This window comes from Sphaeramia orbicularis, chromosome 13, assembly GCF_902148855.1.
Source record: "Sphaeramia orbicularis chromosome 13, fSphaOr1.1, whole genome shotgun sequence".
NCBI classification, from domain to species: Eukaryota; Metazoa; Chordata; class Actinopteri; order Kurtiformes; family Apogonidae; genus Sphaeramia; species Sphaeramia orbicularis.
The window spans coordinates 25,203,877-25,216,835 of NC_043969.1; the positions used below are offsets into that span (position 1 = coordinate 25,203,877).

A 12,959-nucleotide genomic window follows, 5' to 3' on the forward strand; every position below is an offset into this window, starting at 1 on the left:
ACAGTATAGGTATGGAGGATGGCAGAAATGTCTGAGTACTGATGTGATTTAGATTTGATATGAAATTGTCTGTTTATTTCATTTCTTTTAAGACTGCTGTAAAAAACAAAAACAAAAACATGGTGTATATTTTTCCTATAATGTATATCTGTATCATGATACTTTTTAATTCCTAATAAATACAAGTAATCACAATGATTATAGGAGGTTCAGAAGAGAGTGAACCAATTAGGGTATGGTTATGTTTTTCTTTACTATTTATGTTTATTTGCCAGCAGCATTATGCAAAACTACAACTGCAGATTTTAACGTTAACCTAGTGGAGATGCAGGACCAGGGTAAAAGTACAACACGTTAATTTTGGAAGAGATCCAGAAAAATGGGTGGAACCCTGACTTTTTTATGGGTTTAGGTTGAATTAACGGACCATAGAATCTTGGAGGAAGTATGCAGACTTGGAGTGTCCTTCTGGTGTATTTTGGGTTCAGAAACATACCCCTGGCAATGAGGGCACATGGAGGACTACAGAGAAAGATGGGACAGCTCCTGGATAATAGGGAGGTCAGCATGCCACAGGTATGCAAGTGTGTTTCCTCAGAGGTTAAAGAGTATAAACCTGAAACCTGAGGGAGATTGCTCTGTAAGTGAGACAGACGAGGGAGTTCCTTCATACAACGGAAGAAAGAGGAGGAAAAACAAAGTTGAAAGAAGGGAGCACATTAAAGACAGAGGAGTGAAAGGGAAAAGGGGGAGCAGGCTCTGGGGACGGAGGGAGACACAAGCCACGTGTCTCCTCTTTGATCCTTCAATGAGACACACATGTTGTGGTGTTCAACCACTTCGCATGATCTGGATTTTCACATTTCTCAAATCCCAAAACTCACAACACAACACATTTTCAGTTGCTAATTCCCTAAAAACAACGTCTCAAAACATTTATAGTGTCAAACACCAACAAACACAGTCTCTTAACTCCAAACAGACCCAGTCATCTCCGTAATGTCACAGAGCAACATCAGTCAATACAACAGCAAACACAAAGAGGTCATGAGATACTAGCACCCGGGGTCCTTTTTAATACTCATTATTAGGGTGAATATGGTCAAAATTGTATGTCAATGCAATTCTAAATCACAGTAACATATTGTGATATAGTATTATTGTGTAATCTGAATGTTCAGAATTACCCGTCTCTTTGTCATGTTCATTTTCCTATGTGTTTGAGTTGATGCCTGGAAATTTCCTGCATGAATCTATGCCGTGTGGAAAATCACAGAACCGCATAAATAACTGAAAAGAATCAAATTGTGACAAGATAGAATGACATAAACAACAGAGCATTAAATGAAACAACACATTTTTTTTTTAATCAAAGCGCTACTGAGCATATGTGCTGCAGTTTTGGTAGCTGCTATAACTGACAATGTGTGACTGATCTGTGTGCAATGAGAAACAGGCTCATAATTATTGCCAACAGGCCAGTTTCATATGAGGAAAAAGGTTTCAGTCAAACATGTGTAGACAAAGCTGTCAGAATTCAAAGGTAGGCATGTCAATCCCTTCAAACAAAACACCCTGACAAGGCAACAGGGATGAAAGAGATTTTATCCAGTGTAGTGACATTACTAGGTTGAATGAGCAGATCAGATCACCGGTAGTATAATTCAGATGGTATGTGCCACTGGTTTCACACAGTAATTCAAAGACAAATTAGATGTATCACTTATGTATGTGTCAAATGCAGCTTCATAATAGTGAAATCTGTATGGCTTCTTCAAAAAGCAACATTTAACAATACTTTCTGACTTGTGGAACTTGTGGAAAGTCAACAGAGAAGTAAATATTATTGAATAATGGTGTGGTTCCTGCTCTGGTCCCCAGTTTCGAAAGGGCCAGCTGTGAAGTGATACAGATTAAGACTCACACACAAGAAAAGAAAGAAAATTCATACACAGAAGTGACAGTCAATGAAAATACAGCTGGTCTCTGCACATCTCCAGATCAGTTTCAGACAGTATTTACTCACATGGAGCAAGCTGACTGTGTGTGTGTGTGTAAGTATTTTTCAGTCTGTGGTAGAAGAAGCCTCCTGCTTCTGTTGGACATGAGGTCTGAATGTCTGTCTGTGAAGTTAAATGAGCAGCAGATTCAATAAGTGACTTAAAGTCATGACCTCAAATGATTAAAAAACTCAATAACTGATGCACTCACACAAATTTCCGCATCCTTTCTCTCTAAACCACTTCCTTATTCCCAATTAAAGTAACATTCTCTAAATATTGTGGTTGTCTAAAACTCCCACCCTCTTTACTCTCTTCTATCATCGTGTCACAGCATGCTAATACATTCCATGCTTTACTTGCACCCAAGTGCTTAAATCTGATACCACCATCTGAATGAATATCTGTTTTGTCTGTAGTTTTGGTGCGTGATGCTCATGGTGTGGATGAATGAGTACCCAGGGTTCAACACTCATACTGTTTTTCATTTGCTGGGCCTTTTGTATTCAAGATATAAGCACACTGAATGCCAGTGGTTTTGCAAAGCTGCTTCTTAAGCAACATAATTTCTGGCATGAACGTCTCCCAGAGTAAGTCAACCAAACTTTATTTCCACAGTGCTCGGGCTTTCTACGTTTCTAGTCAGGTATTTCTGCTCATCTTCATACTTTGTCTACACCATGCTATCTTCCCCTTTTAACTGTATCTAGCAAGAAAAAGAGGAAAAAATGCAACATGCAACTTCTACATTCTCAGGGGATTTTAACCATCTTTTACTAGATCCCTGCCCTGCAGAAGATCTTCCTGATCTCCACCATCTCTCCTTCTCTTCCTCTTGGCTTGCCTGGCATTTCCTCTCACTGTCCTGCAGCATGGTCGGAGCATCTGGAGCTGTTTTCTTAGGGGGAGTGGACAGAGCTGCAGCTGAGGACCATGCTGGTCCTCAAAACACACAACTGTCACTATGTATTAACATGCACATACAGTACACACTGTCACACACAGAGGAATGTTCACACACAGGCCTCACTCAGGGCTACATCAGAGGATCATGTAAGTTTAATGTTAAATAAGAAAAACAGCTAAAAGGCTGAAGGAAATGTCAGTGGTTTGCTGCTACTTAGGGATCAGAAGATCATAGTTGGATCCCTACAAAATAATAGAAAAAAAATTTAGTTTTCACACACAAAACACCATCATCTTTATTTTACTCTCACTTTCACCATGTTCTTATTTGCTGCATGTTCAGTTATAACTGGCCTGGACAGAAAATAAATAATCTACGGATCATTATGCAGGATACATTTTGGACACTAACAACTGTTAATTTGTTATCTGTCTGACATCTAGCTGTGCCCTCAGTTAGAAAAAACTCAGAGTTTGCTCCCAGAAGAATTAAGATTAAATCAAGGCATTCAGGATCTCAGCCCTGGCTGCTGTCCATCTTAACAAACATCAGTCTGGCTGATACGCCTTCTGCGCAAGCGATGAGATTTGTAGAGAAAACTCTACATGTTTTTTTTTTCTTTACTACTGTTGCAGAAAACACTAAGACCCACCTGCAGCTCTTAATCTGACATCTCACTGTAACTGGTTTTGCTTGCATCATTACTCCCTGCAATATTGAAAACTGACCTGATTTTACAAAGATAGTAGTAACCACTATGAGTTGGACAAGGTCAGCCTTCCTATCAACAAAAGCATGACTCTGCAACTCTGCTCACAGTTTGGCAAGTAAAGGAGAATGACCAGAACCCATGGAAAAGTATCATAGAAATCAGACTAAATGTGGTTTATTAACCTCTTGATTTTAAGTAGCAAAAACAATATCAAAATCATACCAACATAGGGAGCCAGATGTAAATGAGTGAGTGTCCTGTACATAACACATAGCCCATCTTGGGATGAAATGCAAAAACTGGACATACCTAAGCTAAAAAAAATCCCAGGACGTAAACATATTGTGAACAGGATGATAACAGGAGGATTCAGCATGACCAAACTCTAAACCACAGACTGAACACTGGAACAATTTGAGGGTTGTCCCAAAGGGGCGAGGGGATCGAGGTAAGGAATGTTTGCTGAAAAATTGTGCAATGTGGCCATGATTCCAAGTATGCCAAAAAAACTCAACCACACTGCAGATGTAAATTTAAGTGTGATGACAAGCTATGCAGAGGGAAGGGAATCGAGAACCAGTCCCACTTGAGACACGACTGACATTGGACCTGCATAATATGAAGAAAATTTGCAGTGTTCAATAAAACTGTTCAAAATTGTAATAACAGCCTGTGACTTGTGATTTCGTCACCAAATCCAAATTGTGCATATTAACTATGTCGTTCTGCTCTGTGAAGGTACATAGTCTCCTAAAGTCCTATTTGTATGGGACCCCTATTACCTGAGGACTCCTGTTCATTTGTAATAATTGCAGAGGTCATCTGTGATATTACCCCTGTGTGAATTTGCCATGTCTATAATTTATAGAGCAAAAATTCCATTACAAATGACCTATCCCTATTTCAACAAACAGATGTCCAGTCATAATATTAGTCCCATGCAAGTCAACATTTCTGTAAATTTGGGTGATATGAAACATTTCTTGTTTCCTCTGTGGATTTATTCAGCCTAATTTACAGGTCAAGGACAATGGAGGCTGTGCTAGTGATGACTGATGATGATGAATTAAAGTTTTAAAAGAGTTTTGATTGGAAATTGAAGAAGACCAAGGATATTCACTGAAAGAGCAAACCAAAATCCCTCAGAAAAGCAATATCTCGAAAAAAAAAAAATAAGATAGGGGAGATGTATGGCAGCTACAAAAAAAAGAAAGTTTTATCTCTTTCAACAGTTATCTATGAGTGGTGAACCAGCTCTTGACTTCATAAGTGAGGAATAATGTCAGTATATTCTAATAAAAATAGACTTTGCTTATTCCATGTAAATGTGCTGCATGAAACAAAGATGTGAGGGTTAAATTCCAAATCATCGGAGATCCACCGGTTATAGTAATCTTTTGCAAAAAGGGGTTAACACAGACCCAAACCATTGAAGATTCTATGACCAATGAATAAAAACAATGAAATCAAAACCAAACTGACAACAATTTATCTGAAGTGAGCTGGTTAGATGAGGCTTCACCTGACAGGCTAATTGTCCAAAGTAACTGTGAATATATGGTACCTGTAAATACCTTTTCTTCTGCTCAACTCGAGCAGTTTGTTGTGATGTGCTTATTGAACGTGTTCATTTAGGAGCAAAACCATGAAAATAACTGATCAGAAATAATCATAAAATCTTATCAATTCCCATCCTTAGTTACGCAGGCAGCTCCAGTAAGTATTACAACAGCACAAAAACAGTGGTATTTCAGAAAGATTAAGTCCTTAGATGGACAATTTCAAACCTCTCAAGCAAGTATTCAGACTGGAGTCTTGAATCTTTTGATCACATCAATCAGACCACTTTGATACTGACCTCAACACCTGCCTCATTTCCTTATACAAGCTATTCATGTCCTGCTTGAGGGAACAGGGTGGCGCTGTCTCTGCTACAGCGCCTGCATTTTGAGAATTGGTCACTGAGTACTGAGACGATGGTGGGGGCCATGGGAACTGGGCTGAGATTATTTATAGCGGGTGGTGGACTTTACAGGGGCCACTTCAATTTGGCTTTTGAGGAATGTGTAAGGTCGCCCTCTGACCAAAACTTCTGCAGAGTGCTGAGGCTGGGGGTTGTAAGGCTAGCTCAGGCTGACGTGGGACATCTGCAGAGATGAAGACACGAGCCAATTAGCAAAAGGGTCTGGTGAACAGGCCCAGCGGGGACAGGAAGGAAGCAGTGAGCAGAGGAAGTACGGATGTCAGAGGAGGACCAAATAGGGCAATTCAGCAAGCCATTTTAACGATGATGAAAATGAGCCAAATATTTTTACATTAGGCAGAAGACTTCAATCAGATATGGGGTTTGAAGGCAATGGCCGGTGACCAGAGAAGGGAGATAGTTTAAGAAGCCAAAAATCACATCCCATCTGTTAACACCTTCTACAGTTAATATCTATCCATATGTGTAGATACATAATAAAAAATAAAATACAGGGTGGAGAAGCAAAATTTACAATATTTTGAGGCAGGGATTGAAAGACAGTGTATGACCAATTTGTTTATTGAAAGTCATGAGAATTTATTTGCCACAAGAAAATTTACATAATAGAAAATGTTTTTATTCTATGTGTCCTCCTTCTTTCTCAATAACTGCCTTCACACGCTTCCTGAAACTTGCGCAAGTGTTCCTCAAATATTCGGGTGACAACTTCTCCCATTCTTCTTTAATAGTATCTTCCAGACTTTCTCGTAATAGTTTTGCTCATAGTCATTCTCTTCTTTACATTATAAACAGTCTTTATGGACACTCCAACTATTTTTGAAATCTCCTTTGGTGTGACGAGTGCATTCAGCAAATCACACACTCTTTGACGTTTGCTTTCCTGATTACTCATATGGGCAAAAGTTTCTGAAAAGGTATGGATAATAGTGTTAGGTATGATTATGACATCAATATATGTTTGGTTTCAAAACAACTGACGTAGTGCCTGCTGAGAAAAAACAACTAAATATTCATTGTAAATTTTGCTTCCCCACCCTGTAATATTTTTTTTTTTTTTAGCCGGTCACCCTGAAAACACTTGGCATTAGGAAATAATTCTGTGCAGCTTCATATCTAACTATTAACTTTACTATAATTTCATGGCTTTAACTTGTATTTGTTTACTTTATATTGGGTGAGCTGTACCATCCAAAACTCACATAAAGAATACACAAATTGTAGTGGAATACGTCAGAAAATGTTGACTTTTCATCAACACCATTTGTGGTAGAGGTTAGATGATTATACCTTACGTAATTCATACTGACTGAAATGCTCTTACGATGCAGCTTCTCTTCCTGTGGAAAAACTAACTATTCTGAATGAATACCTAACGCATGATGCTGTGTAAATCCCTCTATAAGCAGTCATCTTTCACCATGTCTATGTTGTCTTTTGTTGTTGTTTTACAGCAGCCTCATATTCAGTCAAGTGTTGCGTGCCTGCTCTTTAACCCAATTGTTTGCCCTTGCATCAAACTGTAAAAGCCCAGTGGGCCGCCTGTCAAAGGCAAACCCACAGGCTACAACCCCACCACCACAGCCTCAGTGTCTGCATCACAACTATGTCATCACACTGTGAATCTCACTACATGCTCAGAGAACTGAGCCCACACACTTTACTCAGTGGAGAGTTATGGGTCAGGTTTCAGTAATGAGTGATACGGCACCCACCAACACTAAAGGACTCAAGGTAGAGTGGTGCTATTGTTGGTGCATGGATTCAGTGACATATTATTGTAGTGGATGATAGAATTACAGCATATGATAATGTACAATGAAACATTTGATACTATTGTTTGATGGATGCAATTCAACATTCAACAATAACTTTGTTAAATGTAGAATAAATGACTGTAACCCTATATCAGTGTTTCCCATTAATTACCCAGTGTAATTGGTCTCCATATCATTATACGTCTCATAAAAATATACAGTACCTCCAAAATTGTGCTTTAGAAGCAAAGTGTCAGTGTAAAACTGTCTGCTGTAGAGGCTAACAACATTTTGTGAATCCTGCGGGTCTTGAGATTCCCATGGGATGGGAGTCAGCTTTGCTATTCATAACATGACTGGGACAGGACAGGAAAAAGTCAACAGGAGTGAACCAGACTACAAATTATACAAACAAGTCGTTTATAAACTAACATACAATTCTAATTTGCAACCAGCTACCAGTGTGATGGGTGTCAATTACAACTCACTTTTATACTATTTGTAATATGTGGACACTGTAAAGCAGGTAGTAACAAAATTCAGCCAAAAATCACCTTTTTTTTGTCAGAGGCACCAGAAAAAGTAATTGCATTGACTAAAGACTACCCCTTTCCAAAAAAATAAATAAAAGCACAATGGAATACAAAGTAGAAAGGATGGCATTCTTATGGGACTCAAACAGCACAGGAAATGTTCTTTAATTTTGTGATGAAATGAGACAGGAGTGAAAGCCATACACGTGTCCTTGTAATGTGTAGTCACCGGTAGCTGAACACAGTCTCAATTCATTTTCATTTGTCATAACTTTACAGCTGCAACAAACCAAATTAAACAAACTACTGCAGGTTAATGTGGACACAATGAAATATCACATACATGCTCAGAAGAATTACTATAAACTGACTTTAAAATCCTCCCAAGTACTAAACAGTTCAGAAAATGGACAGACAGACAGATGGATGGATGGATGACTTGAACACACCCACTAGCTTAGCAACATTAATGCATTAAACAACCCATGATGCAATACCCTCTGAAAAATACTGTAATTTAACTGGTGCTCAGCCCTTATAAAATGTGTAGGGAGTGCACACATGATGGAATCCAGTCAGTCAGCAGAAGAGGTAATACGTCTGTATCTGTATTTGTTTGGCTTGAGTTCAAATGTTAACAGTCTTTCTTAAAGATCACTTACTCCACTTCTAAGCATGACAGAAAAATTAGAATGATGTACAACTGTATCAGGATGGCGTGAGTCTGTGTCGTTTCCTCTTGACTGAAAACATGGTGTTAAAGTAAATGGCATCAGATCATGGTTGACACCCATCATTTTGACATTCCCTTGGCATAATTACTTAAGATGTTTTGTTCCCAATAATATGCTCTGTATGTGTTTCTTGAACAATAAAATGTCAATCAATGGACAGAAGGGTGTGGTGCAGCTGCATATCTGCACAGTCTGCCATTCCAGTTTGCAAATGAATGCAGTGCGCACACTCACTAGCTGTGACAGCAATGAGAAAAGCAGATGCGGCTGCAGGGGAACCAGTGAAAAGGGGAAAACTGGCATCTACTGCAGTAGCTATCCCGGCCATGCTAATGGGCTAATAAAGTCCAAGTATAGATGCCTACACTTTGGCTGCAGTGGCAAGCAGCAACAGAAGGCAGAGGAAGGTAATGGCTAGTTGAGTAAAAGCCACAGTGGAATGTACTATGGTAAATGTGTGTATATGTGTGTGGAGAGGGTGGCTTGAGAGAGAGAGACGACCGTCCCCTCCTCTCTGTCCACAGCTGGCGTTGCCCATGCAAAGTGACGTCATTCTGTTTCTGTTTTTTTGTGTGTGAGGTTGTAAGGCATACTGAGGCTAACAAAAGGAAGCCACAGCCACCCTCTTACTCCACCACACCCGAGTCCTGTGTGGTTTTTAAGCCACGGGGTGTGGGCACAGGGAACGGACACTTCACTTATGTCAACTGAGAGACTTCAAGAGGAAAAATACAGCTCTTTAAGAAATAAGAGACAAGAATAGTTCTAATATTTACAGATGTGTTAGAGGAATGTTAACCTGTTGTTTGTTTCCAGGCTTTAATATAATGCAAAGAAAAGTTACTGCATTTCCACTAATCACATCTACAGGTTTTGTGCTGTGTGGGCCAAGACACACCAGAGATAAATATTATTTCCAGTATCACCATCATTGAGTGATACTAAACATGATGTAAAATCATGTAGATCACAGGCTGATGGATCTAAAATTATCATCAGTAGGCATATGTGCCATCATACTACAACAAGAAACACCATGCCTAACAAGCAGGAAATTCCCAAAACTATTGCAGGAAACGTTGAAGTTGCTTTTACCTTGATTGACCACAGATTTGAAGTTTAAACAACTATAATCTTTATTTTGAAAGTTATAAGTTAGATTTTTATATTTCACCCTCCTCCATTGTTGTAGCGTTCATAGCTGCAGTTGTACTGAAGCCAGCGTCACAATAATTTACACTGTGCTGTTTTGACAACCAGCCATGCAAAAGTAGTATTATGCCTGCAGTGGAAATGTAACGAACAGGCTAAACCAAGACAGGCTATGCCGAGTCGAACTGGGTCAAGTTGATACCAGCCATGCGAATGCAGCGATATTAAATGTTTTAGATGTGCAGCATGTCATTTCTGATGCTCAGGGTCTCCCAGTTTAAACAATAGCAGAAAAAGATGTTTGATGATCTCCTAAACTAAAGTGGGCTCACAGAATTGAGGTTTTGCACAAACATTACATGATCACGTGGTTTTCTGTTTACGACGCCATATTGGTAGGCGAGCTTTCCTTGGATCATACAACGTGTTAAACGATGGACCTGCTAAACTCATGTGTGCCGTTTATTATTTAGCTTTCACCAATTCTAAGTTAGGCATAGAGACCGCTTGGTTCCATTGGTGGCAGCGGTGGTTCTGTTCTGCCGACCACTGTTTAGAGATATTACCGCAGTTAGCGTAGCTTCTCAGTATAGTTAGCCTGCGTGCCTGTGGCACTTAACGGTGTGGAAAAAAGAATTGTCATCATGTGGTACGGTGATGAAGGCCCCTTTAAACCTACCAGGAGGGCTTCCCCTGGCCTATCACCCTATAGAGAGAGAGTGATTGTGGATCTACCTGCTCCCTTTGCCGGTGAAGCAGCTGGAAGTGGCAGTCGGAGCTACGGCGGGCGACATCGGTGAGTTCAGCGGGGAGCTGGTGACAATACTCCCCACCCGTCTGTGCAAGTCTGCTTTCTACTATGGGACAGCATTCCTGATGCGGTCAAGTCAAATTATGCGGCCGTGCAAGAGAAGACAGGATTTTGGACAGAGATAGTTAATGGACCGTTTTAGAGCTAACATATCGGCTCGTTCACGAGTTCCGGGGGAGAGCCTGGAGGTGTACGCGGCTGATGTGAGCCGGCTGGTAGCTGGTACTCGTGTTTTTGCCTCTGAGTTGCCCGCGCATCACTGTTGTTAGTAAACACTGAAGCTCATCTATGGTGCCTTTATCACAAGCAGACATACTCGCAAATAACAAAACACACAAACACGAGTCCAAAGAAAAACACGATATAAAACAACAGTTCTGACTTTATGGATCCAGATAGCGCGCCTACCAATATGGTGGTGTAAACAACAATCACATGACCAGTGATGTCAGCTGCAAGTCCTCAATAGTGGTCTAGTGTGACTCAGGTTAAAATCATGTTTATAAATAGGATGGGTTGAGGTAACTCAGTTTAGCTGGGAAATTTGTATGGAAATTACGTCTCTTCATTTTACCCATCTTAATACACGCATAATACCTACCACTAGCATAAGCACATTATTACACACATTAGGAGCAGTGAACTGCCATTTACGGCATTCAGGGACAAACTCCAGATCTTCATCAGCACTGTGGTCAGGGGCACCGACCACATGTACCTATTTTTAATGTTGAGGGGAAACTGGAGGACCTGGGAGAAAGTTATGGGATGCAAAGAAAAACTCAACAAAAGGCTCTGGTCCAGTCTAAGGAACTAGCTTTTAAACATTAGCATTAATAAAGTAGATATGACACCATTGATAGGTTGGTTTCTCATCTGATAAAATTATGATTTTCTCGCAACGTCTATAACACAGTCATTTTTAGATATTTTTTGGTGGAAATGTTTCATCTTATGGCTTTAACTTGGAAAAGTTGGGAAATCAATATTTGGTGGAATATTCCTGATTCAGACTCTGCTTTCATGCATCTCAGTATGTTCTTTACCAGTCTTTCCTGTTGTTGAGTGTTTTGTACCACTCCTGGTGCAAAAATGCAGGCAGCTGAGCTTTGATGATTTTTGGCCATCCATCTTTCTCTTGAAACTGTGTGTGGCCTTTTAATTCTTCTATAGCTACATGCTGTTTTAGAATATTTAATGAGAATATCAGAGAGGGTGTGGCATCATGTACAAAGGACTGGGCATCTGCTTATTTAATCATATATGCACACACTAAGAGATGTGTGAAGCCAGCGAGAGTAACAAGCAAATGTCATCACCGAGCCAGCAGCATCAGCCTGTGGGCTTAGGACAGATGTTGGCCCAATGAAAGTCACCTCACAAGGTGTTCAGTCTACATATTCTGCAGCTTTGTCACATAGGCTTGGAATGCTGCTGAGGAAGGAACCAGAGTTTGTCACACCCACTCTGATCCACTCCTCTCCACCCGTCTGTGAACTGTTTGGGCTCAAAAACAAACACGCCCCCTTTCATCTACACTGAGCCAGGCCAAACACAGCTGTAGGGCTTATGACCGGGATATAGGCAATGACATGAAGTGGAGGAGAAGGGAGGGGGTTGGTTTTGACACTGAGGTGACAGGCCGCTGGCTACTGCAACGGAGATAATAAATGAACTACGATACGCTTCAAGAGAGCTGCTGAGTCCGCCAAAAGATGGTTAAATTCCTTACTTCTGGAGAAGGCAACTATAACCAGTGAAAAGTAAATGTAAACAAGTAGCAGGCAAACAAAGAAAGATGACACGCCTGTGCAAATTCTCAGTTGTCACTTTGAAAGACAAGGAACAAGAAAATCTGGGCCTCCTGAACACACCTATCACCAAAGAACTATTCCTTTCCAGTGTTGAGTAAAACCCTGAAGCACAACGACACACAGGCTGGAGCATTCACGTCACATATAATAACCTCAGACTCAACGCTTTAGTCTTGTTCTGTGTGAAGATAGAAATGTTCACATTCAGAATTTTCCACTTATTCAATACTCATGCATAAACTCTCTGTCAGTACAAGTACAAATTGCACTTGCTTGAAAAGCAGTGGCAAAAGGACTGACATCAACAAACCACAATGTTCCCATATGGTGAGATAATCACAGCCAAATCGCCCTTCACATTGACCTACTTCAGATTCAGCAGCAGGATTGAGGAAAACTCAGATGTCTTACCTCATCATCTGGTCAGGGCAGAAGGATTGATCAGGAGGATAAATGTGTTTAAAATCCCCATCCAGCAGAGTCCGGGCACCAAGAAATGGAAACACAAAGTCAATATTAGAAATAAGAAACTGTACACAATAAATGTGTTTTCAT

The 12,959-nt window shown here is 40.2% G+C and overlaps 1 protein-coding gene across 3 annotated transcripts in view; it reads right to left on the reverse strand.

Annotated features, from left to right (window-relative positions):
- septin4b (septin 4b) overlaps positions 1–12,959 on the reverse strand; it is a 49,436-nt gene that overhangs the window by 32,367 nt on the left and 4,110 nt on the right. For all 3 annotated transcript variants that reach the window (XM_030151999.1, XM_030151995.1, XM_030152002.1), the window contains exon 2: positions 12,816–12,823. In XM_030151999.1, the coding sequence (XP_030007859.1) occupies positions 12,816–12,823 (8 nt within the window). The remainder of the gene's footprint in view (positions 1–12,815; positions 12,824–12,959) is intronic.